Source organism: Oryx dammah, unplaced genomic scaffold (genome assembly GCF_014754425.2).
Source record: "Oryx dammah isolate SB20612 unplaced genomic scaffold, SCBI_Odam_1.1 HiC_scaffold_4, whole genome shotgun sequence".
NCBI lineage: Eukaryota > Metazoa > Chordata > Mammalia > Artiodactyla > Bovidae > Oryx > Oryx dammah.
The window spans coordinates 76,178,583-76,204,480 of NW_024070188.1; the positions used below are offsets into that span (position 1 = coordinate 76,178,583).

Below are 25,898 nucleotides of genomic sequence, written 5' to 3' on the forward strand. Positions count from 1 at the left end.
CACAGCTTATTGGAATGATGGGGGGATGCATTTGGATCTAACGTATTCTTTAATAGAGCTTAATGGGAAAAGCTGGATTATAAAAATGAAAATGGAATAAGTACGAGGCAAATATTCCCATGAGGGATAGAAGTTTCAGAGGTTTTGAAATCTCGGACTTAATGTTTGCAAAATATTAAAATGAAAGCTACAGAGCAATGTTCCTTCAAGTTCAAGGCCAGATAAGAAGATAAGCTTAAATCAAAGAATACAAAAATAAATGTGAATACAGGAAGATAATTAACTGTTGATGAAATCTGGTTACAGAACTTGGAGAAGTTGAGGCCTCATTCATGGGGAGTTACTTCTAAACAATCCAGGATTAAATTGTATAAAAGGAGAAGTAACCCAGGTGGTCTTTCAGGATTTCAGTGGGTTGTCTTGTCGATGGTGATATTACAATAAGGCAGGCAAAACAGGGAAAGAGTTGTGAAACAGGCACTTCCACTAACTTATAGGAAGACTTGACAAGAGGACAACGGCCATCCCACTGGTAAGACTTCCAACCTCAGACAGAGGCGTGAGGACCGGATGTAACATCATTGTGAAGAAAGAGATGACAGAAAATATTCTTGACTAACTTAAGTCCTAATGAAATGAATTATTAGAAGACTTACCCTGGAGGACACTCTATCCCAGGCCTGTTTTACCAATGCTTGGTCAAGTGACAATTTACCATCTCTATGTAATGGTTGTAATAAGTGTTCAATCTGTTTCCTCTTCATTTCATATTGAACTCTGAAGTGCTTAAATGACTAAAAGAGAAAAAACAGCAAGAACATGGCAGCCAGTCAAAAAAAGCAAAAGCAAAGGAAACCATGTTTCCTAAATAACAATCCTTTATATTTGGATAACGTTCAATAAATGTTGCTGATAATAATAATGACAATCGTGATACAGCCAGCATTCATCTAGCCCTGATGATGACCCTGCCCCCTGCTAGGTGCCTTCTGCACATTATCATCTCTGGCTTCCTATCACGCTACAACGTAGACAAGCCCGTTATTACTACCACAGTAAGCCCAGAGGTGACTTGGCAAACACAAGTAGTAGAGACAGCACTCAAGGCTAGGATTTCTCATTCCTAGGTAAATAATCTACAAGCCAGTCCCTGCTCATGAAGAAATAATAAACAAGAGTATAAATCTATGTTCATAATCAAAATTGTTGTTTTACTTTAAAGTACCAGTTTACAAATAGAAATTGCATACATCAAAAAAAATACAGAATTAGTGGTATCCTAATTTGTATTTAAGTAAATTTGTATAAAAGGTTTACTTTATGTAATAACCCCTTGCTTTAATTTTATGATATTAAAATACTAAATATTATATCTTTCTTTTGTCACAGTGTGGTTAACATAAATTTGTAACATGTAGACTTAACTGTAAGTCTAATATTAATATAACCTAAGAAAGGTTAGTGATTTTAATGAAAGCCCTACATTTTACATTACATTGCTGCTGCTGCTAAGTCGCTTCAGTCGTGTCCGACTCTGTGCGACCCCATAGACGGCAGCCCACCAGGCTCCCAAGTCCCTGGGATTCTCCAGGCAAGAACACTGGAGTGGGTTGCCATTTCCTTCTCCAATGCATGAAAGAGAAGTCGCTCAGTTGTGTCCAACTGTTTGAGACCCCATGGACTGCAGCCCACCAGGCTCCTCCGTCCACGGGATTTTCCAGGCAAGAGTACTGGAGTGGGGTGCCATCGCTTTCTCCATACATTACATTAACCCACTCTAAAATATGTTTCAAAGTCTACATATGAATTGAAAATGTCACTGAATGTGCATTTAATGTCTTTAATATTAAAAATATTAAGGAACATGAGAATAGCCCCCATAGAATCAAACAGATAGCATACTTGAAAGAACTTCTAAGTCACTAAGTACACAAACATGTAAATTCACATGAAGAACACTTGGGGGAGATGGTGAATAAATATTTTACCACAAATTTTACCTACCATTCACTATAACTTAATGTAATTTTAAAGTACCAAAACATATAATCAGTCTTAAATTTTATTCTACAGAATTCTACATACAGAAAAACTGGAAAATACGCTATTATTTGATAAGTACAAACATTAGATTCTGATTACATAATAAACATACAAATGAAAGAAAACATTCCCTATGTGGTCTAACCCTATTTAAGAGACTAATTTGAAAGGAATGCTCCTGTTTTGTACTTTTCTGATACTTAGATTTCCTCTTACAAATTAACTTCTGTACAATGGTAACTTTATAACTTGGAATTTATTTTTTGATAATTTATGCTAAAACTGAAACTCACTAATGGGCTAAATAAGGACATTCATTCTGTTCTTGCATTTATAGCCTCAATTTACTGATTTAATCATTTTAATGTTCCCAGAAAATTATCTTTTAGGGGAAAAAATTATAATGAGCTTCAGCAAAAAGAACACACATATAAGAATTTATTTATTGCATTTCCAAGTCCATCAAATATAATACTGATGAAAGCATCCATCTAAATTCAGGCACACTTTATAGATATGATTATATAAAATCACACACTAATTCCAACAGCTAAATCTTTTATCATCTGCCATTTCGCATCTCTTACATCATTCACCCTTTTCTTGTAGCAAAAATTGTCAAAATACATTGTAAATTAGAATATACCATAGTTTTGCCAGTGAAGTGCAATGATATTTTAAGCAGGAGAAAATGTCAGTGCTACACAGAGTAAGTCACAATTCAATGGAAAAAAAAAAAAACCTTGTTAAAAGATTTTAGAAGTGGAAATTGGAAGCTGAAATCTGATTAATGATAGTGTGATGAAACTGGGAGGAAGAGCAACCACACAGCAGCAACACTGGACTCCACCTGAATGCAACAGCGTTGAGTGAGGCAGGTAGCAGGGGAAACTGATCTTACAAGGGACCTACTCCAACTCTTCATGGTGCAATTTTTATTTAATTCAGCTTACCCTATAGAAATTTTCAATTTGCCACTGAAGTCGCATTTTGGTGGAATTTCTTGCGAGGTAACATCTGTAAGGTCATGTGTTATATAAAAGCAATGGCTAGGTTTGTGTTTTGGATCGTCTACAAGACTGAGTTCTGGGAAAGTGATGAAGCCTCAGAACTCTCTATAACGTGGTACATACAATTTAAAACTACCAACTCCAGCTCTGGGTGTATATCCAAAGCAAATGAAAACAAAGTATCAAAGAGATATACATGCACTCTGCTGTTTATTGCAGCACTGTCACTACAATCAATCAATAGAAACAATCTAAGTGCCCATTAACAGAAGAACTGGCAAAGAAGATGCGGCGTATATATAAAATGGCATATTGTTCAGCCATGAGAAAAACGGACAGCCTGCCATAAGTGACAACATGGGTGAAACTTGATTCATGTTGACGTATGGCAAAACCAATACAGTATTGTAGAGTAAAATGAAGTAAAAAAAAAAAAAGATGTTGTACTAAGCAAGATAAGGTAGAGAAAAACAAGGATTGTATAATATCATTTATATATGGAATCTAAAAAGTCAAACTCCTAAAAACAGAGAGCAAAATGATGGTTACCACGGGGTGGGGGGTGGAGGGGACAGGATGGATATTTAAGTATCCAAACTGGAAAGGTTTAGGGTATATAAGTCCTAGATTCCAAATGCACAGCACAGTGAATATGGACAATAGTGTTGTATTATGATCATCAAAATTGCTAAAAGACTGGAACTTAAACATCTCACCCACTAAAAATAAATGATAACAATGTCACATGATAGAGGTGCTAATTATTGTTACAATGGCAAACATATTACAATATATAAATGCATTAAAATTTAAAAACTACCTATTTACATAGAAATATGATTAAATTATATGTAAACTTAAGATAATGTATATTATTTTTAAAAGACATTTCTCATTAATATCACTTGAAATATTAAACATAGATTAAATGACATATGTGGCTCTTACTCATGAAAGGCTAAGAAAAGTGAAATATCTCTTCCATACATTACCTGGTATTTATCCTGCAAACTTGAGTCTGTCATCTGTGCCCTTGTCAAATCTCTTTCAAATTGTTCTATCCAAACTTTCATCTCCTTCAAAATTAGCCTGTCTTCTCTCTAGAAACCGGCAGACATTACAATTTTATTAGTAACTGTGCATTTACTTAATTGCTGATTAATGCCTGACTGATCCTAGAATACACTGAATATTTAATAAGCTCCAAATGTCTCTGAAAAACTTTCTCCTTCCCTGCCCTCACCTCTTCCGGAGAATAAGAAGCAAAAATTAATTCTATAAAAAATCTTAATTATCATACTGAATACTGAAATTATCTACCTCCATTGTTCTTCTCAAGAAACATTAATTTAATTAAGAAAATATGCTCCTGAGGAAATGTGCTAAGCACAAAAATACTCAGAAAAAGCAGTGACTGGAATGGGAATGCAAATAGGCCTGTGGTTTCGTCTTAACCCAATACCACTGATAACCTAGAGGACTGATCAAGATAAGATTAATTTTGACTGAATTAAAGGAGCTACAGTCAGAGCAACATTGGATTACCTGTGTATATTATGTTTAAAAACATTATGCGAAAATATAACATAAGCCCCATGAGGCCAGAAAGCACATTTATCTTGCTCAATATGGCATTCCCAAACTCTGGCAACATGAAACCTATAAGATATTTACCAGATCATCTACTGAATGAATGCATACAAGCTACCACTCACATCTCAAAAATGAAGAACTGGAGAGTTACATACTTGTTTCCACAAATAGTAAGAGCTATTCTAGCACTGATATAGTGAAAATATCCTAAATTGTCATTAAGACTTCTTATCAGGTAAGAATGCCAGAGTAATCACAGACACATTTAACATGACATTTTGGCACTTAACTTTCCATTACAACATCTCATCTGATGATCACAGCCCTATGACAGATTGAAATGGCTGCCTGCAGACAGGTGAAAGGGCAGAGGAGAAAGAGAGCTGGCTATGGAGGCAGGCGAAACTGGTTTTAAACTCTGGTCCTGACGTATATTAGCTCTGTGAATTCAGATACAATGTTTTAAAATCCTCTCTTCTGTTGTACCATCATCTGGGTAGTCATGGCACCCCCTTTACATGGTTTGGAGGAGAATTAGAGATTCTTTGTCAACACATCCAGAGCAGAGGTTGCCACAAGTGCTATCATGATCTGTGTCCTCTTTCAATTCCTGGTGTTACAAAGACAACCCTCTTCTGCCTGGAACAATTTCCCCTGGGTGATGACTTCCTCGGAGCTCAGCTCAGGTGCACCCTTCTCTAAGAAGCTTTTTTCTGATCCACAGATCTGAGTTATGAGTTTCTCTTTTGCCAGTGGTGCCCAAACTTCAGTGAACACTAGATTCACCTGGAGAGCTTGTGCAAGCGATGACTGGGCACGCCATCAGGTTTTCTGGCTTAGTGTATCTTGAGAATGTATATTTAGTACAAGTTTCCAGGTGAACCTGATGCTGCTGGCTTAGGGACCACATGTTGAGAACATTTTTCTATGATCTTGCAACAACCTGAGCTCAAATATTCACCCAAAATACATTATATTTCATTGTCTCTCCTCCCTCCTCCATTCAGCATTCCAAACCACATATGTATCTTTTTTTCTCCAGACTAACATAGCAGTCTGGCACCTGGTGTCACTCAATAGATAACTGTGGAATAAATGATTGATTGGTAACATAGTTAGAGGACAAAACGGAATAGGAAGACTCCAAAGTCTCAGCACTTCCCATGATGGCTCTTCTGAACGAATAAGGGAATGGTATCAAGGCGCATGTTCTGTTATTGGTTGACTTTCATGCCCACAACAGCACTAATGACATTTTCTGAGCTCAGAGGAACACAGAGCTCTTGTTCTATCTTCAAGGAACCTGAGCTCAATATGACCACTGGTGGAGCTCACCAAAGTGAGCATGGGGCGTTGACTCTCCAAAGACAGGCTCATCATAAGCTTTTCTTCACCAATTGAAATTATTTCACAAAATCATCTGAGAGAAAACAATTATGTTCTTAAAATAACTTTACTAGAGTATGTTCAACAAATGACTTTTTCTTCTGGTGTGGAAGTGCAAATTGCAATAAGGTTAAAAAGGACGCAGCTCTGTATACACTTAGCATCTCCTTTTAAAGGAAAATGAAACATTTAGATTTAGATTTCAAAACACATTTAGTTTAGTGGTTTTTCTTCAATTGGTAACTTCCACATGTATTCAAGGACATGGAGGTCTATTTGCCTAGAGACCATCTAAGCGCCAAATAACCAAACTGTTAGCATTCTCACTACTTCTTCCTTTCTCTCTCACTCACTCACTCAAATACATGCATTATATGTTTTGTAGTGTACTTATATATACTTAAAATCATGCTTCATGAAGCATGAAATAAAAATTTTTACTTCTAGTTTTTTATTCCACTGTTGGCACAAAGTCTATTGTGTTGATAAATCTTTAACTTTAGGCCTAAGTAGAAAAATGGAAGTAACTTGGATATGGGAAAGAATTCTTAATCATGAATTTCACAAATATTTTTTGAGCACTTACCATGTTTCATGAATTTTACTAAACCATGTTACTCAATATTGAGCAGAAAAGTTGTGATGAAACTCAGGGTTACAAGCTAGTTGAACACTTACCTTGTTCAATTAATTATTTCCTATTAATACTTTAAAATGAAAAAAAAAAGCTTTAACTTAATGTTTATTTTCCATGTCACACATAAATAAATAATAGTTATTTTAATTTTTCCTTTTGTTAGTGCTATTATTATTAAAAAGAAATTAATTAATGCCATCTTATAATTAGAGATTAGTGGGAAAGTCCATGGGAGTAGCTTAGACTGTAACTAATATTTAAGAACACATATGTTATTTTTCTATTAGAAAGGAAAAGAAAATAACAGAATTTAGGTATTAAATGTATATAAAAACACAAATACATGCAAAGGGATGGCTAACAAGCTATAGAATGCAGAATGTTTGAAAGAAGTCACTAATTCAAGATGACTTAAATCTTACCTTAAGAATTTGGATAGAATTTGTAAAAGATGGGAAACTTGGAAGTATTTCCTAACAATGTGAAAAGATAACATATAGAAAAATAACATAAATCATGGACAAAAATCATATAGGAAACACAAAAAATGAAGAGGCATCTGTCTATAAATAAATAGGCAACAATTTGAAGGGTATAGTTATTTTAAGATATTTTCACAACTTTTGAAAGTATCAAACTGTTTGAATCAAATAAGGCAATGTAGAATTCTGGCATTTGGTGGTTTTGCTTTAATTTTTAATACTCATATGTGACTATATATATATTATACATATGTCTTAAAATAGTAAATATTTTGAAGGGACAATAATGTAAAGAAAAGGTATATGGATTCATATTTTTCTCTATACTGTCCTGATATACATCTGTGTATTCTACACAACTAAGACTGAGCTGTGGTTAACTGAAAGTTTGAGAAATGAGAGCGATAAACCAGTGGGTCTATTGCATTTATTAATAGTTTAGTACTTATTAACTAAGGAATACTTTTAAGGAATTATCAATTTTACTGACTGAAGTACTATCTATTTCCAATCAGAAAATCAGACTTAGAATCTATAAAATAACTAATTTAAATAAATTTATAAAGGGGATATAAGAATCAAAAAGAAGGAAAAATGAAAGCCTGATAGATATGTTGATGCCAGTATTTTTTTAATGAATTTAAAAAAACTATTTACTAAAACTTGAGTACAAAAGTAATGAGGACTTCAAGGGGATGACACCAACCCTAATGTGTATAGTCTATAAAATCTTCAAGGTTCATTAGACAGAATGAGAGGGTCACTACGTTGCATTAAACAAAATTAATCATACATCATAAAAAATAAAAAATCATTTTTCTATTTAAAATATTCATATTAGATGTTCATACTCTACATTATCCATCATTTAAAAAAGGGTAACACTTATAACATGCTTTCTTCAAAATTATTTTTTTGAAACTTTCCTGAAGCATCCTTCTTTTAGGAAAGAGATGGAAGTTTTTAAAAGAAAAATCAGAATTTATCTTCTAGAGAATGAGATTAATTGCTTAACAATAAAGCTCTTTAGTCCAGCATATTAAAAAGTTTAAAACAGGAGTATATTTCAAATCTCTGAGGATTTTTACATTAAATCCTTGCTCATGAGCATTAACATAAGTATCTCGCTTTATTTCTCAGACATTACCAGCCACCGTGTTTACTGATCTGGAGAGATGATTAATGTCAGAGAAATTAAAACAGTACAAGCTTGACATCAGGTCAGAAATAAATCTAACTGGCCAACATAAGAACTTTAGATATGACAATCAGATTGAAAACTGATTTTCTCTGTGCCCTATGAGGGAGTTCTAATAGACCTCCGTACAGTTTCTTATTTACAGAGCACCATCTGTACCCAATCACATTCTCAAAACCCAGCAAACACCAAATGAATACCACGCACACGACTCGGTCCACACTGGAGCTTGCAAGCAGAGTCTTTTGTGTTCAGTGGTGCTTCTTAGGAACATTATTTTGCCTATTGTAGAATAAGTTACTCTGGTGATCAATATTTGTTCCTTCCAAGCTTGGCAAGGAACAAAGAAAACAGTTTCTTGAAACCACAGTTTTTTAAAATAACTAACATAGTTCTATCAAATACCAGATTAACTTCACCCAAGTTACCTAGGAAATACCAGTTACTGTTGTTTCATTTAATTCTTTTACAAAGATTTCTATTACTGCAAAACCTTTCCTACTTGAAAACGCTGGGTTATGTTTCTCTGATCTTTTCCTTCCTTAGATCTGTTTCTAAGAAACACAGTGCATTTTTTCATTTGTTTGTTTTTCTTGTTTATCTTCATTATAATCTTAAACCTCTCTGAAAACCCTAGCTAAGACTTGAACAGTAAATCCTAGTTGAGACCTGAATGGTAAAGATAGAGAGATTGTTTTTAAAGTGTCTTGAAAATTCATTTATTACTTTCCCTGATGTCATTTAAATAATAAATAATTTTAAATTCAGTAGTAAATCCACCTCTCTCTCTAAAAACAAAAAACCCCAAAGCCTAATAGAGTACTTTTAAAAAATAGGAGAATGTAACATCCACTGTTGTTAAGGACAGAATATAGGCATTCTGGTATGCTGGCTAGAGTATAAAATGAGACATCCTCCTGAGAGGATTTGACAAAACTCTGCATGCTCTTTAGTCTAGGAATTCCTCTTTGTAGAACAGTTCTTATTACAAAATTGTTCATGGAAGTATTTTTATAATAGCAAAAAATCAGAAAATTTTCAATATTGGATAAATTACTGTCCACCTTTATGAAGTTCTAGAGAGAATGGCATGAGAAAGGTTTTGTATCACTGAAAAAATAAGATTATATGTATACTATGATTCTATGTTCTAAAATTGTATTTATTTACTTATTTTTGACTGTACTGGGTCTTCACTGTGTGCGGGCTTTTCTTTTCTTTAGTTGAGGAGAGTAGGGACTACTTCTAGTTGCGATGTGTGGGGTTCTCATCGTGGTGACTTCTCTTGCTGCAGAGTACAGGCTCTAGGGAACCCCAGCTTCAGTAGTTGTGGCATGGGGGCTCAGGAGTTTTGGTTTCCCAGACTCTACAGTGCAGACTCGATAGCTGTGGGGCCTGGGCTTACCACCACCATGTAAGCTGCTACTCGTTGTAAACATGTGGAAGTCACATGTGGGATCTTCTCAGATCAGGGATTGAACCTGTGTCCCTTGCATTGGCTGGCAGATTATTTATCACTGAGCTACCAGGAAAGCCCCATGATTCTATTTTTGTTAAAATATATTATATGTCTACATATACAGGGAGCTCACACCAAAGTACTGATTTTTTTAAGAATAGATTCTCTACAGAAGATTGCTGCTGCTGCTGCTGCTAAGTCGCTTCAGTCGTGTCCGACTCTGTGCGATCCCATAGACCGCAGCCCACCAGGCTCCCCCGTCCCTGAGATTCTCTAGGCAAGAACACTGGAATGGGTTGCCATTTCCTTCTCCAATGCATGAAAGTGAAAAGTGAAAGTGAAGTCGCTCAGTCGTATCCGACTCTTAGTGACCCCATGGACTGCAGCCCACCAGGCTCCTCTGCCCATGGGATTTTCCAGGCAAGAGTACTGGAGTGGGGTGCCATTAAGTACAAATAATTTTCTTTTCCTTTTCCCCCCAATTTTTGTTTTTCTTTATTCATGACAACAAACATATGTCATTTGAGTAGTATGAAAAATATGTTATTTAAACTACTGAGTGGCTGAAAAATCTAAGCACAGGGAATAATTAGAACTTTCATAAGTCTGCTTGACTTCTATATGTTTACAATGAGTAGCAACTTACATGGTGGTGGTGTTTTAGTCACTAAGTCATGTCCGACTCTTTTCAATCCCATGGACTGTAGCCCACCAGGCTCCTCTGCCCATGGAACTCTCCAGGCAAGAACACTGGAGTGGGTTGCCATTCCCTTCTCCAAGCAATTTACATAATAAATCTAAAAGTCAAAATTGGGTTTTATCAGATTGAACAGGAGAAGGAAACTCAGGATGTAAATGCATAAATAATATGATGATACAAAAATAATTTAATGGTCAAATTGCTAAAATAAAGTTTCTCAGCACTCTTATCTTTCCTAGATTTCAATTCATATTATACATATTATACATCCAGCAGTTATTATTAACAATGCTTTCTCTGATTCAGCCAACACATCAGAGAAATTTTTCCCTCTGATTTCCTCCCAAGTGTGGGTGATATCGATCTAGTATGTTATCAATGCTCAAAGAAAAACAAATACTTACATCAATCTCTTGCCCATCAGAGCCTGTACTGTGGACATCAGGATACTGCTTCAGAAACTGGGCTACATAGGTCATAATAGACTTCTCATCTGGTTTATCCACATCAACATCTGAAAAAATCAAACCCAAATATGAGAAATTATTAAGCATTTTAAAAGATTTTAATAATATAAACTTTGAAATCTAGCTAATATACCAAAAGACAGTGTCCTAAATGCAGAAGAAAAACAGAATACTATTTAGAGATGGAGAGAGGGAAAACCAGTTTAGTCTGGATAATATACAGTGGAAATTTTATGACTCAGAAAGCTGACACATTTTAGCCAAGAGCTGTTAGGAAAGTAGTATGTGTTTCATTTAAATAATTTCAACACTCATCAGAAATATGAGATAGATATATATAATTATTCATACATTTGTCCAGTTACTAAAATACCTATAATACGTACATTACAGAATCAGACTAAATGGGTAGTAAAACAATTTAGAGGCACCACACTGAATGATAAAGGACTATATCGTTTGTATACTATATATGGTCACATATTAATTTATTTCAGAAAAGAGGGAGAAGCCTTATGTCCAAGTCCTTACACAGCTTCTCCATTGTGAAGCCTTCTGTCTAAGCTACTGTAAGCTGAACAGTTAAGTACTCTTTAAGTTCTTAATTTGAGAGCTGCAAAGATCTCAGTCACTGTCATTTTTAAGTATATAGATGTTTATCTAAAAAATCAGTAAAAATCAAACAAGGATATTTATACAAATTTAATAATTATAAAATCAGGGTAAGACTGGATACATTCGGAGATTACAAATACGATATATACACTTATAGACCAGCAACAACCAAAGAAACTGAACAAACAGAAACCATGAAAATCAAAATATAAAACTTCCCTAATATTTTGTATTGTTTCTTGTGATTTGAAATATAATTTATAGGGATTATCAGTGTAGCATTTAAGAAGTGGTACAACTCAAGAGACTTAAAAATAAACAAAGATAATGTATTCTGGAATTCATGAGATGACTCAAAGGGGATTTTAGAAATAATAAGATCGCTGATGTGGAGAATGCATGTGAAGAGTAAAACTTTCATAAATTGTAAAAATGGAAAGAAAACAACATTTAATACATGATTTACTACAGTACCTGCTTTTAGTATACACAGGACTAAATCATAAAACAATCGTTATTGATTGATATTGATATTTGGTCTATTTAATCTGTATTCCTACAAGTTTATCCATTCAAATTGGCTAAAAATTTGGGAAGGGGGAGTTTTCATTAGGAAAATAATTACTTTATATCTGGGTTAGACTTGCATTTGGGCAAACTCAATTTCTGATCATCAAAGAAGATATTAAGATCCTCTGGTCTAGTGAATCTGAAAGAACCATTTATATCCTTCTCCTATTCTACTATAGGAAAAAGTTCAGCTCTGATGTATTCTCTGAAGCTGAGGGCTAGGATGTTTGTGGTCTTTCCCCTTGAACTGAGGTGTGTCCTGGATACTAGTGGCTTGTGCACGTGTGTGTGTGTGTGTGTGTGTGTGTGTACAGAAACAAGGTGGAAAGCCCTTGGCTACCCTAGTGAAATTGGGTAAGGGAGCAGGCAAGGAGGGGAAACAGGTCACTAAAATGGCAAGGGATCTCCATGCTGGCCATCATCACATGGAAACCAGGCAGGCAGACAGTGTTTTGAGAGCTAGAAATATTCATTCTGAAATCTCGTCAAACAGCCACCAATCCACCTGCCAATGCAGGAGGCCTCAGTTCGATCCCTGGGTCAGGAAGATCCCTGGAGAAGGGAATGGCAACCCACTCCAGTATGAATGCCCGGGAAATCCCAAGGACAGAGGAGCCTGTTGGGCTATATAGTCCATGGGGTTGTAAAGAGTTGGACACAACAACATAGCGGCACATATTTCTCCAAAAGAAAATTTGTGCAGAAAGATACTGTTCCTTTTCACTTTCCAAAGTTTTCTGAGCTCTCGGACATGTCTGTAATTTCTGGGTTTAGGATGTAGCCTGCCTGAGTTGAGGGACACAAGCGCCAGAATCACTCTACATGCCTTCAGGGTCCAGGAGCCGTGGGATCCCCAGTTCCGTTTCAGCAATGGTGAAAGCCTCCTCCAGGTTTTCTCGGTTAGGCCTTCCTTTCACCTTCTCCAGGTCCACTAGTTCCGGCCGAATAGCGTGGATGACAGAATGAAAGGCCACTCCACTTCTCCAACTCCGGCCGAAGTCTTTTACTTCTATTCCACTCTGCCTTTAAAAAAAAATGATCATGTCACTTTCTAAACAGGTAATGCACACTTCTCAAAGACTCAATCCAACCTCCTCCACAATGGGTAATGTACGGTCAGCTATAGCAGTTAACTGGTCTTCAGGAAAAATACGCAAAACAAAATTTTTAGCGGGAAATTCTGGTTCCATATTTAAGAGTTTTCTGATTTCTGATATAGCTCTATATCAGTTTACTGGTTTTGAGAAAAAATAATCAAAATTTTTAGCGGGTAACAAGATGTGTGTGTGTTCAGTCGCTAAATAGGGTCCAACTCTTTGTAACTCCATGGACTGCCACACCGGAAACAAGTTAAGAAGTAGAAATTCTGGTTCCATACTTAAAGAGTTTTCTGGATCAGAGCTTTCAGGCGTTTGAAAGCCTCAATGTAAAGGACATTTTTCAACTGAGAGAGAAAAATACCTAACAAAGTAAAAAAAGAAACATTTTAAAAACACCTCAATTGATAATAATTCACCTCTGTGTATTTTTTTAAGAAGCCTCTAACACGTTTCTAATAACAATGACAAGCAACCTGTGTTTATATGCACATATCATATCAAACAAATATAATGTGGCTGAACCACATTAAATGTGGTAGAATGAACAAAATGCAGAGGGATGTGGTCATCTCTCTAAATTAGTCACAAAAAAGCCTATACTCCACACAAGTACCAGCAAGATTAATTTACCCTACCAATCAAACTATTTGATCAAATTGTGTTTTAAATTCTTCTTTTTAGAATTGCCTTGAGGGCAAAGCACTAGTGACAGATCTTTGCTCTTTCATAGTGGGTTTAATTCAAAGTAAGAAGAGATTCAAGTTGGTGATAATATTTTGTTGTTGAAAACAGAAGCAAGGCAAGCTCACAGTGAATAATTTTTTTTTCTACATGTAACTTATCAACTATAAAGACAATTTCAAAAGTGTTGCAAATATGTCTTTGAACACATTTTTTGATTAAGTCTAGAGCCTTTAAAGGTGATCAGTGAATTAGGTAGCATTCAATAGATAAATATTCTCATAATTTCTTTTCAGAAAATTAGCCTCATTATAGTTGTTTCTAAATAAAGCAGAAATAATACCACTCAATCCTTGTTATTTACTATATTCTCAAAATTTCCACAAACTATAAAATACCATATATCTTACATTGATTAATATAAAAAGTTGGTAAATGCCCTTAAATTTTTTTCTCTGCAAACTTTAAAGTTCACTTAAAATCTTGTTTTACCAGCACACACTCAGCTTGCATAATTAAATGCCATGCGAATCAACAGACAACAGACTATCATACTGACATTACTGCAAAGTTTTATCATGATAGAATCGTGATATATGTCACAGCATATATGTGATCAACATCCTCTCCTACCCAGCACGTTTCTTCTCCCTACTCCATTAAGCTTAAGATAGATCAGGGATGCCCACTGTGGGTGGAATGTAAAGAGCATGCCAGCAATGTAGGAAAGGCTTTCCATTTCATCCCTACTAGAGTCCCAAGAGCCACAAAGCTTTGCTGTCAGAAATATTTTTGATTGCAACTTGAACCATCAAAATATACCCCCAATTAGAAAACAACCAACACACTTGAAAAGTTAAACAAAACTATATAAATTAGTAACACTAATTATATCTTCTCTATGTTTATTTTTTTCCCTCCTTATTTTTGCTCTTCAAACGCTTTAAAAATAGAACTCCCTATGTTTAGTGCCTCAGTGTTTCATAATGATAAGTACTTGTTTACAACTATCTTCCAGAAGTAGAGCATTAAATTCAGATTAGATTTAGGCATGCAAAGCAAAACAGAAAGTGAGTCAACTTTACGTTTCATTAGGAAAATTTACAAAAACACAACTTCTATGTGAATAGATCTTATTATTGACCACATCTGACTGCAAAATGTCGGTATGATCAATTGAAAACTCCACTGAAATTGCTAAGAGAAGGTACTTTGTGAGAGTAGGAAATTTATATCCAGTATTAATGCATGTGGCCTTCCTAGAAGCTCAGTGGAAAAGAATCTTCCTGCAATGCAGAAGATGCAGGTTTGATCTCTGGAGAAGGAAATAGCTACTCATGCCAGTATTCTTGACTGTGAAATTCCATGGACAGAGGAGGCTGGCGGGCTACAGTCCATGGGGTCACCAAAGAGTTGGACACAACTTAGTGACTAAACAATAACAACATTATCACATATATGCACACACACGTGAATTTATTATGCTCTGAGGCAAACAAAACCAGAAGCAAATTCCCAGTCCATAAGCTGGAGTTGACAAAATAGTCTACATTCCAGACAAAAGATGAGATCAAAGGAAACACTGAAAAATAAAATTGCTGGAAAGTTTCAGGATATAGAAACAAATTATAATTATTTCAGAATGTGGACCTTAGTTCATAATATTACTGAATAGCACGTAGTAGTCTCATGAAGAGATAATCACGTTTAAACCTCTAATTTATTTGTGGAAAGATTATTTAATGGCAGCAGAAAATCCAAACAATGACCTAAATAGAATTAGTCCTCATGCTAATCAGAGTGTAGGGATTAAACAACTTAATCGGGTCCCATCACATAAGTGAAGAAGGAATTAGCTTTATTAGAGCATTTTTCTAGAGTATCAGGGGTGCTTTCTGTCTACATTTTAACTCAAGACGAGAGTGAAAGGAGACCTGAAGCAAAGCCAGTCATTCATATGTCTCCACAAATTTTGCAACCACTGCAATGAGCGCTCAGTCATAAACTAACTTCAATTTTTCAAGGGTTTCTTAAGCAAACTCCTGCTAGGAACTTACTTGGTGACTATGTACTGGACCCACTTCAGTAGCGCCTTCTTAGCGTTTCCTTGGATCTTGGTGGCCACCTTCCGTTTGCTCGGGGGGCTGGCGGTCTCAGAGCTGACCATGCTGTCCACGGAGGACGTGCTGCTGGACAGAGCCTGCAGCTGAGGCAGGTTGCTGGTCAGCTCCTCGATCTGCATGTGCAAGTCAGCAAAAACATCAGCATTATCCCGGTTCTTGCATCAGATGTTTTACTTTTCCAGCTTGATTGATCTTAACATCCTTAACACCCCCTGACCATGTAGACTCTTAAAAGACACGATTGATGTCTTACTCCTCCGTCACTTCCTGCTGCTGCTGCTAAGTTGCTTCAGTTGTGTCCGACTCTGTGCAACCCCATGGTAGTTCACCAGGCTCCCCGTCCCTGGGATTCTCCAGGCAAGAACACTGGAGTGGGTTGCCATTTCCTTCTCCAATGCATGAAAGTGAAAAGTGAAAGTGAAGTCGATCAGTTGTGTCCAACTCTTAGGGACCCCATGGTCTGTAGCCCACCAGGCTCCTCCATCCATGGGATTTTCCAGGCAAGAGTACTGGAGTGGGGTGCCATTGCCTTCTCCATGTCCACTTCCTACCACATCTAAAATGGGACCTTGAACCCAGTAATGAACACTTGTCAAATACATGCATGAATGAATAAAAACAAAACCTAATGGTCTTCCAAACTCTTAGAATGTACACATCAAGAGTGAACCCTATTGTTTTAGATTGACGTATATGCAATGTTCGGAGAAGGCAATGGCATCCCACTCCAGTACTCTTGCCTGGAAAATCCCATGGATGGAGGAGCCGGACACGACTGAGCGACTTCGCTTTCACTTTTCACTTTCATGCATTGGATAAGGAGGTGGCAACATACTCCAGTGTTCTTGCCTGGAGAATCCCAGGGACGCGGGAGCCTGGTGGGCTGCTGTCCACGGGGTCTCACAGAGTCAGACACGACTTAAGCGACTTAGCAGCAGCAGCAGCAGCAGCATATGCAATGTTAAGTGCAAAATAGCTAGCTAGCGGGAAGCTGCTGTGTAGTGCAGGGAGCTCAGTTCCATGTTCTGAGACCTGAATGGGCAGGATATGGAACTGAGAGGAAAGCCCCAAAGGGAGGGGACATACGTCTACATATGGCTGATTCGCTTCACTGTGCCGCAAAACTAACACAGCATTGTAAAGCAGCTATACTCCAAGTTTTTAAAAAAGAATGAACCCTCATGTAAACTATGAACCTTGAAATGATAGTGATGTGTCTACAGAGGTTCATTAATTGTAACCAAAGTATTATAGCACTCTGAAGAGGGGTCCTTGTTAAGGAGGAGGCTATCTATGCATGTTGTGGGTGCAGGGGGTACAAGGGAAATCTCTGTCCTCTTTGCTCAATTTTTCTGTGAACCTAAAACTACTCTAAAAAATAAAGTATTTTTCTTTTAAAACTAACCTATTGGCTAAAAGAATTATCCTGGACAGATTAGCAAGTTAATTTTTCCCTTCAATATTTAGAAGGAGTATAGAACCTCTTCCTTCCAGAGGACAAAGTAAAATTTCCTGAAGTCTTTCTACACAATATTTCATCTCCATCATGTCCTGACCACTTTTCAGATTGGGTATCTAGGCCAGAGTTCTTTGGGGACTTCCATATGTAACACTTTAACAGAGGATAAAGGACCTTTTCCTGCTCACACACAAAAAGTAATATACATGTGAAGGTCACATTTCTGCTAACTTGAGGATTAACCACAGAAGTATGGAAAATGAGGGTCTCTTCATTATGGAAATGTCCACCACTGTCTCCATCCATGACATTCTATCAACTGAAAAGGAAGCTGAAGTGCAGTACCTGGAAATACAGGATAATGGTCCACATCAATCCGAGAACAATGGAGGGTCGGCCATCAGCTATATCAGTGGAGTTAATGTTGACTAATTTAATCTGTTCAAAAAGAAAAACTGTACTAGTAATGTACTAGAAGATTACAGGCCATTTCATTACGCAACAAGGAGCACTTTATTAGACATCAATAACATCTGGTCATGCCTGTGCAGTGGTACACAAGAGTGAGTAAGGTGAGCCATAAGAACCAAACAAGCACATGGTTTCAGTGGAAATTCCAGGGGCATTCATTAGGTGCACACAATCAACACAACTACAGAAAGAATTCCAAAAACGAGTTTGAATTTGAAAAAAAATATGACATCATGCAAGGAATTACTAACAAAATACCAGACAGGAAACAAAAAGGGTTATTCTTTACATTCAGAGGTTGACTGGAACGTAAAAGAAACTGTGAGGGGTATTTTAAGAAGATACACTTACTTTGAAGTTTGTTACCAAATAGCATGAAACTTATGTTCTCTTTTACCTATAAAAGTCAGGAGTTAAAAATTCTAAAATTTGTACTAACCGGTGATCCTCTGTACATGGACTGACATGAAAAACAAAGGAAGAAGATGATACATATACATAAATAGTCTTTCAAAATCCATGTTATTTGTTCAAAGCGGGTAAAAAATGTAGGTGGTGAAGGTAGAGCATAATTTGCAGAATACATTTTAAAGACAAAGGAAAGCCAAGCAAGAGTAAAGCAGAAAGTGATCGTGGGGCTCAGTTCCCTACTTTGGGGCACTGACAACCAAAAAGCATCTAGGATTAATCTGCCTACAGCTGTCCTCACTTATTCATTTTAACGACTTCCCAACTGTTGAAAAATGTGACTTCCTAAGTCTCAGGAAAATGGACTCGTATGGTACGCCCAGCTTAGTCAGTCTACAGAATAGAACTGACAACTGCTCCTCGTCCTCTTCACAACCAATGAACAAATTAGAAAAAAATAAAGTACTCCTTAGATTCCAGTTCAATAAGGATTTAATAAAATGTGCTATTAAAGATAAAACTCAGAAGTTTGTAAATGGTTTACCTTTTTAAATTATCAGAAGGAAAAATATCCCACAAATACTTTACTCTTGACTAATAAAAGTTATTAGTTAGGTATAAGAAGAGTAAGGTAAAGGCTAGCACAAAAGTCACTGTAAATAATTTGAGATATACCCATGGGATTTTGCTTTACTAGTGAAGTTCATTCATCAAGTTCAGAAAGAAAACAAAAAAAAGGAGAATTCCCATAGATTACAAGTTTAGGTATTTATATCTTTAAAACCTAGCACATAAGATATGTAATATTTTTATCATATTAATAATAATAAAAAATTAAAGTATAAATCATATTTCTTTAATCTTTTATGGCAGAACCTATTGCAATCTCATATTCATTTTAATTGTTCTGTTTTATACCCTCTCCAGAATTTTCTCCACATCCATTTTAGTATCTGCAGGCCATAAATTTATAATATATGCTAATAACCACAAGATTAATGCATTTAACAGAATACAATTTTTTTCTCTTTCCTTACATATCATTTTTTTAAATGCAATTGAATATATGTTATATTTCCTACCTCAACCCAGTTCCAATTATACTATGACGTTTACATGTTCAGCTTACTATAGAATCTAAAGATCTTTTGCTCAACTTGTGAAGAAAAAATGTTTTTCAAAATTATTTTTTCTCTTAAAAACTGTTCCATAATGGGTTTGAGGAACACAGGTTTTATGTTTGTTTTACCTCTTCTACCTTGAAAAATCCTATGAAATGTACAATAAACTTAATAATCTAAGATTGTAAGACAGGCAACAGAGAGACATCCAAAGAGACTAAAGAATTTCGGAGACCAGAAAGGACCCCTCAATGGAGAAAAACTCATGGAAAATAGTGATGAATCTATTCATCAGTCATACAAGTCTTATTAAATACTAACATATCCCTTTTATGTAAACTAGTGGAAAATAAACAGAAAACAGGGTTTTCTTCAGTAAAACTTGAAGAGTGTTATTCTGTAAATCAAGCTAGAACCCAAGTACTAAACAAATCTATCATGTAAGGAAAAAATCTAAATGGGGAACAAAGCAAATATAAACTTTAAAGAAAAATTCTTGAAAATATGTTTGAGATATAAGTTCTTAAATTATAAAGAACAAAAATAAACAGTGAGAGGGAGGGAACCAAAGAGTTTTCAAAAATTCCTTCTATCCCATAGTCAATTATTTTGTGAGCCAATGGGGTAAATAAATGCAAGAAAAACAAGCCCGAACCATGCATTTCAGGTAGATTTTTAAAAATTAAAACAGGTTTTGAGATTTGTGGAGACAAAAAATACTTGAGATTTTTGTCCTAAGACTCAAATGTATTACTTTTTGCCCTTAACAAATACAATATTCAAAGTCTGAATTCTCTACTTTCTAAAATTTATTTAGGTTTGTTCTGTGAAAATGGAGATGGTACAAAGAAGTTTTCTGTGAAAATAAGACTTTTTGGTTTTCTTTATAAATGATGCTTTTCATAGCAAAAGTGAAAGTGGCTGAGTCATGTTGTTCTCCAGGCCAGAATATTGGAGTGGGTAGCCTTTCCTTTCTCCAGGAGATCTTCCCAACCCAGGGATCAAACCCAGGTCTCCCACATTGTAGGCAGATTCTTTAACCTGCTGAGCCACAAAGGAAGCCCAAGAATACTGGAGTGGGTAGCCTATCCCTTCTCCAATGGATCTTCCCTGACCCAAGAATCGAACCAGGGTCTACTGCATTTTTCTCCAAGCCATTAATTAGTAAAAAGAATTTTGTTCCACATTCTAGTCAATGAATATACATCAGAACAAGAAGAGTGGACATGTTTGCCCTGTCAATGAATACAAACCAGAACAAAGAAGGACACTATTGTTATATCAGTAAAAGAGAAGTCAGAATGATTTGGAAAACTCTAACTATTCAACCCACTCCAGTACTCCTGCCTGGAAAATCCCACGGAGGGAGGAGTCTGGTAGGCTATAGTCCATGGGGTGGCAAAGAGTCGGACACGACTGAGAGACTTCACTTTCACTTCCACTTTCAACTATTCTGTTAAATAAGGCTTTGTTCAGCTTTCCATGAAAAACTCGTTGAGCAAGAGAAGGAAGAGAAACACTCCATTAGGATGATGTTAGAGTGACCTGGAAACAATGTCCAGTCTTCTACAAGAAACTAAGATTGCTTTTTACACACCGCAGTGCCTAGACTCTCTGTTTGGTGTGAAGTTAGCACACTCGACTGAGCTTTATCCTGACTCACTGCACTATCAACTCATCAAAATGTAAATTATTTAAGAGCCAGAATATATTTTATTTAATTTTTTAATTTTTCCAGAATTCCTATTTTACAAAAAGTATTCAGATATGCACTTGTAGAGTAAATGAATTAATTTAGTGCATAAAGATAGAGAAGTAAATAATTGAATTATTCTTTTTTCCAGAAGTATCTGCATATCATTTATAAAGCTGATTTTGGTACTGCCAAACACAGACTTCTTAAATTTCCACAAGTTAGAAAAGGCTAAATCTAAAAGGAGTAGTGCAGCCTTTTTGGAGGAAATATGTCAACACCTAACAAAACAAAATATACACTTATGTTTTGATCCAGCAATCATACTTCTAAAAATTTACCCAGAAGATGCACTTTCAATAATATGAAAGTACTTATGCAGTTATTAACAGCATCATTGATTCTGTTTGAAAAATGCTAGAAACAAGCTAAATGCTCATTCATAAAAGAGTGGTTGAATGAACTCTGCCATATCCAGACAATGGAATAGTATGTAGCTGTGAAAATGAATGAGGAAGATCTCTATGAATTGATTTGAGTGATTTCCAGAGCATAATGAAAAATGAAAATGGTAAAGTACAATTGGTTTATCTCTAGAATGCTACCCTCATGTAAGGAAGAAAGTGGTATATGAAAATATACCTGCTCATTCTTGCAAAAGAAATATAGAAAAGATAAATCAGTAGAGAGATTGGTGAACAAGAGATGAGAAAAGAAGTGAAAGGAAGGGGAGTGGGTATGGAGAAGTAGGGATGAGGAGGAAATGCCACTTCTCTAAATAGAACTTTTACCTTGAATCATAGTAATGTCTCATTCTCTAAAATAAAAAAGTCAACTATGGTGTGTGTGTGGTGGTTACCCAAAGTGGGATATAACTCTATTAGTGAAGTGAAAGTTGCTCAGTCATGTCTGACTCTTTATGTACCTGTGGACTATATAGTTCATGGAATTCTCCAGGCCAGATACTGGAGTGGATTGCTGTTCCCTTCTCCAGGGGGTCTTCCCAATCCAGGAATCGAACCCAGGTCTCCCACACTGCAGGCGGATTCTTTACCAGCCGAGACACCAGGGAAGCATAACTCTATTACATAATTCTATTACAAATTAATAACATAATTACACTGAAAGGGATGTGGAGAACAGAAGTGATCTAAGGAAATTTGGACAACAGTCTTTTGACTGGATGTTGTAATGCCGAAGACGGAAAGAACTGTACATAAATACTGTTCTCCAGTTAGTAGATCTGTTATTCATACAATTTGGGTTAACAAAAGTAGTTCTGAAACTACTTTGTGTATATATATTAGGGATGAAAAAGAAAAGAATATATTGTAGATGAGAGCCAGCTTTCTCATTGTCAGAGAAAACAGAAAAGAATCAGCATGAAAAGGATCTTGAGGTGTTGGACTGAGATCAGAAGTGTCAGTTTGAAGTAATGCTTTACACACATCTATAACAGGACAAACTAAACAGAGAGAGAGAAATATCGATATCTGTGTATACCCAGATCAGTAAACATACACATTTCTAGATTCTGCATGTGGGCCTGGGGCAATGAAACCTCAGTAGCAATGAGCACACACAGCACCTAAATCTTGATTTCTAAATGCTAATGAAAGAAACAAAGCCTCATTAGAGAAGTGGTTGATTCCAGGACTAGCGTAGGGGAAATATAAGATAAACTTTGAAAAGCTTTCATTCTAGAAAATAAGGAAATGCTTATAAAAGAATGGGTCCATGTCAAAAGAGTACAGGAGTCAGCATGAAGGAACTCTTAATGGCCAAAGGTAGAAAAATTTGAGCAACAAAATAATAATAACAACAACAATAATAGTACTCATGTTGGATTAAAACTATAGAATAAAATAAATATACATGAGTCCACAATGAAGTAAATAAGCAATTGAATAAATAAATGGGGAAGAAGAAAGATTGTCTTTTTCTTATCTAACAATTCCAATTAATAAGTATAAAAGAAATGAGGGAAAAACAAAATCATCATCAGGTGAACAGCACAGAAGTATTACTGAAGGCAGCTGATACTAAAATTAGTGAGCAAAAGTTTAAGGAGACGTAGAATATTAGCATAAGCTCAGTTTTCTTCCCTAAGTTATTTCTCAGTTATGAAGGGAAAAGTAGTAGTTTTAATAAAAAAATTCAGTCGGTGACTTTATCAAATATTTGAGGGTAGCATCACCAGCAATAAGCCATGATAGAATCCTGTCCCTTCTAATATGATATACTGAGAAGAATATATCATTTCCTTGGAATTCTTGTCAAAAGTGAATAACCTCAATCTAATCATGAGAAAATGTCATACAAACCAAACTGAGAGACATTCTGAAAAACAACTGCCTAGCAGTTACCATCAAGACCAGGAGAGACACAGAAAGACAAGGTGGTATAATGGAAAAGACAAAGGAGCAACAACTGAACGCAAGGTGGGTTCCTGGATTGTGCCCTGGAATAGAAATAAGACACTGGAGGAAGAAATGACGACGTGAGATTAGTTTCTATGCTTTACTCGACAGTAGCATATCAATTTTAATTTTCTTATTTGATAGCTCTCCTGTTACGTATATGCCACGTGTGCCATATACTTGTTATACATATTATATCCATGCATACGAGACCAAGACACTAGTGTTTCCTATGTACTGCCTGTGTGTGTGTGCTCAGTCATGTCTGACTCTTTGAGACCCCCATGGCCTCTTCACGTCCCTGCTAGGCTCTTCTTGTCCATGGAACTTTTCCAGGCAAGAATACTGGAGTGGGTTGCCATTTCCTCCTCCAGGGGATCTATCTTCCTGACCCAGGGACTGAACCTGAGTCTCCTGATTCTCTTGCATTGGCAGGCCAATTCTTTACCCACGTGCCACCTGGGGAGCCCTATATATATGTACCATGTATATAAATAAGTTTTTCACGTTAGAGAAAGCTGACCAAAGCACAGACATGACATCTCTGTGCCTTTTCTGCCACTTCTGCAAGTCTAAAATGACTTTACAATAATACTGCACTTTTATGTCGTATCGATTGCAAGCAGTATTTCTAGCCCCCAAACCAACGTTGAAAATATTAGTATGGCCACGCCTTCTTCTTTTGTCTCCGTTTCTCTTACCTTCCTTCCTTCAAGGAACTTCAATGCTGTGCCAATGTTTGCCACGGCATGAATTCTCTTCATCCGGCGTCCTTGTTCACATGGCTATGAAAGGGAGAAAGACAAGAATAAATAAAAAGGCACACATTAAAATGATAGTTATAAAGAGCTATTTAAATGGATTCAAAATATACTTGAAGAATGTTTGAGAACAGCCAACATTACTCAGTTTCTATAAAGGTTAGCCAATACCTACAGGAGCATTATCCCCACAGCACTTGGCACTTGGAAGGTGTGTAATTGACTCAATAAATAAACATTCATTCTCGGCTTATGAATGCACTTACCCTCAGGGTTTCTGTATGCCTAAGGTTAGAAATTCACAAAATTCCTATGCTGTTATTGAGACTGTTCCCCCTGTAAGTTAGGAAATATTTTTATGAAAAGTCCTCTTGGTGCATGTAAGGGGGCAGGAGAAACATGGGAAATCTCTCTCCTTTCCTCTCAATTTTGTCATAAACCTGAAACTGCTCTGAAAAATAGTCTTGAGAAAAGTACTGTTGGTCACTCACACTTTTTTCAGTCAAATCAACATGAAAGTCACTGACAGTGTCAGTGATATTTCGGTTTGAACAACCAAGTGCCTGGTGCATGGGCATGCATGCCAAGTCACCTCAGTCAGGCCTGACTCTTTGCAACCCTACGGACTGCAGCTCGCCAGGCTCCTCTGTCCATGGGATTCTGCATGAAAGAATACCGGACTGGGTTGCCATTTCCTACTCTAGGGGATCTTCCCAACCCAGGAACCGAACCCACGTCTCTTATGTCTCCTGCATTGGCAGGTGGGTTCTTTACCACTAGCGCCACCTGGGAAGCCCACATGGTTTATATGAGCCAAGGTTAAAAAGAAGGAAAGCAAGAAAGAAAATGTTCTGCACAAGACAGAATGATCTGGTACAAGGATACTAAGTTACTTGCATTTAACTTAGCAAAATGTAATAAATTAATACATATTTTAATAAATATAATAAAATAATAAGTGACTTCTATGTGCCACACTATTCATTTTAAAATTCAAAATAATTTCAGCGAAGTCAGTAGCATTACATTTACAGGGCCTGAGAGGATAACAAGTCCACGATTGCAGAGCTGATAGACTGGTCTCTTCTCCGTGACACCAAAACTCTATAAACAATTTCCTGTTAGAGCTCATTTCCAATTAGTAACGTAACAGGTGATTTCTATGATATGATTTTAAACAAATATTTAAATAGAAAATATACTTAACTTTTAAAAAAATTTAGTCTTTTCTTGCATCGCTCAGTTATTTAATTAATTATCTTTTAAAACGTAAAAAGCATCTAGGAACCTGCAACTAAAGCCAAGTCAGGAGCCAGCGATTAAGAACGAATGCCAGATCCCTCAACATAACCCTTCATCTCATCCTCCTGCCTTCCTACACCATGGCAACTATCTCACATTTGCATCAATTTTAACACAATTGACCTGCCATTAACTAACACAATGATCCTCCCTACCAGGCTACAAGCTCTTTGAGGGCACCAACCATACCTCATTTATC

General features: G+C 36.3%; 1 protein-coding gene across 15 annotated transcripts in view; it reads right to left on the minus strand.

Moving 5' to 3' along the window:
- The window catches only part of SYNE1 (spectrin repeat containing nuclear envelope protein 1), a 494,970-nt gene that overhangs the window by 354,510 nt on the left and 114,562 nt on the right, over positions 1-25,898 (minus strand). For 11 of the 15 annotated variants that reach the window (XM_040238711.1, XM_040238710.1, XM_040238708.1 and 8 more), the window contains 9 exons: positions 24,338-24,421; positions 18,434-18,454; positions 17,869-17,961; positions 15,999-16,177; positions 12,987-13,183; positions 10,913-11,022; positions 7,092-7,142; positions 4,046-4,153; positions 657-794 (listed from right to left, as the gene is read on the minus strand). In XM_040238711.1, the coding sequence (XP_040094645.1) occupies positions 657-794; positions 4,046-4,153; positions 7,092-7,142; positions 10,913-11,022; positions 12,987-13,183; positions 15,999-16,177; positions 17,869-17,961; positions 18,434-18,454; positions 24,338-24,421 (981 nt within the window). Of the gene's footprint in view, positions 1-656; positions 795-4,045; positions 4,154-7,091; positions 7,143-10,912; positions 11,023-12,986; positions 13,184-15,998; positions 16,178-17,868; positions 17,962-18,433; positions 18,455-24,337; positions 24,422-25,898 lie in introns of those variants that run through there. The other 4 variants (XM_040238706.1, XM_040238703.1, XM_040238705.1 and 1 more) reach the window with 4 other exon arrangements.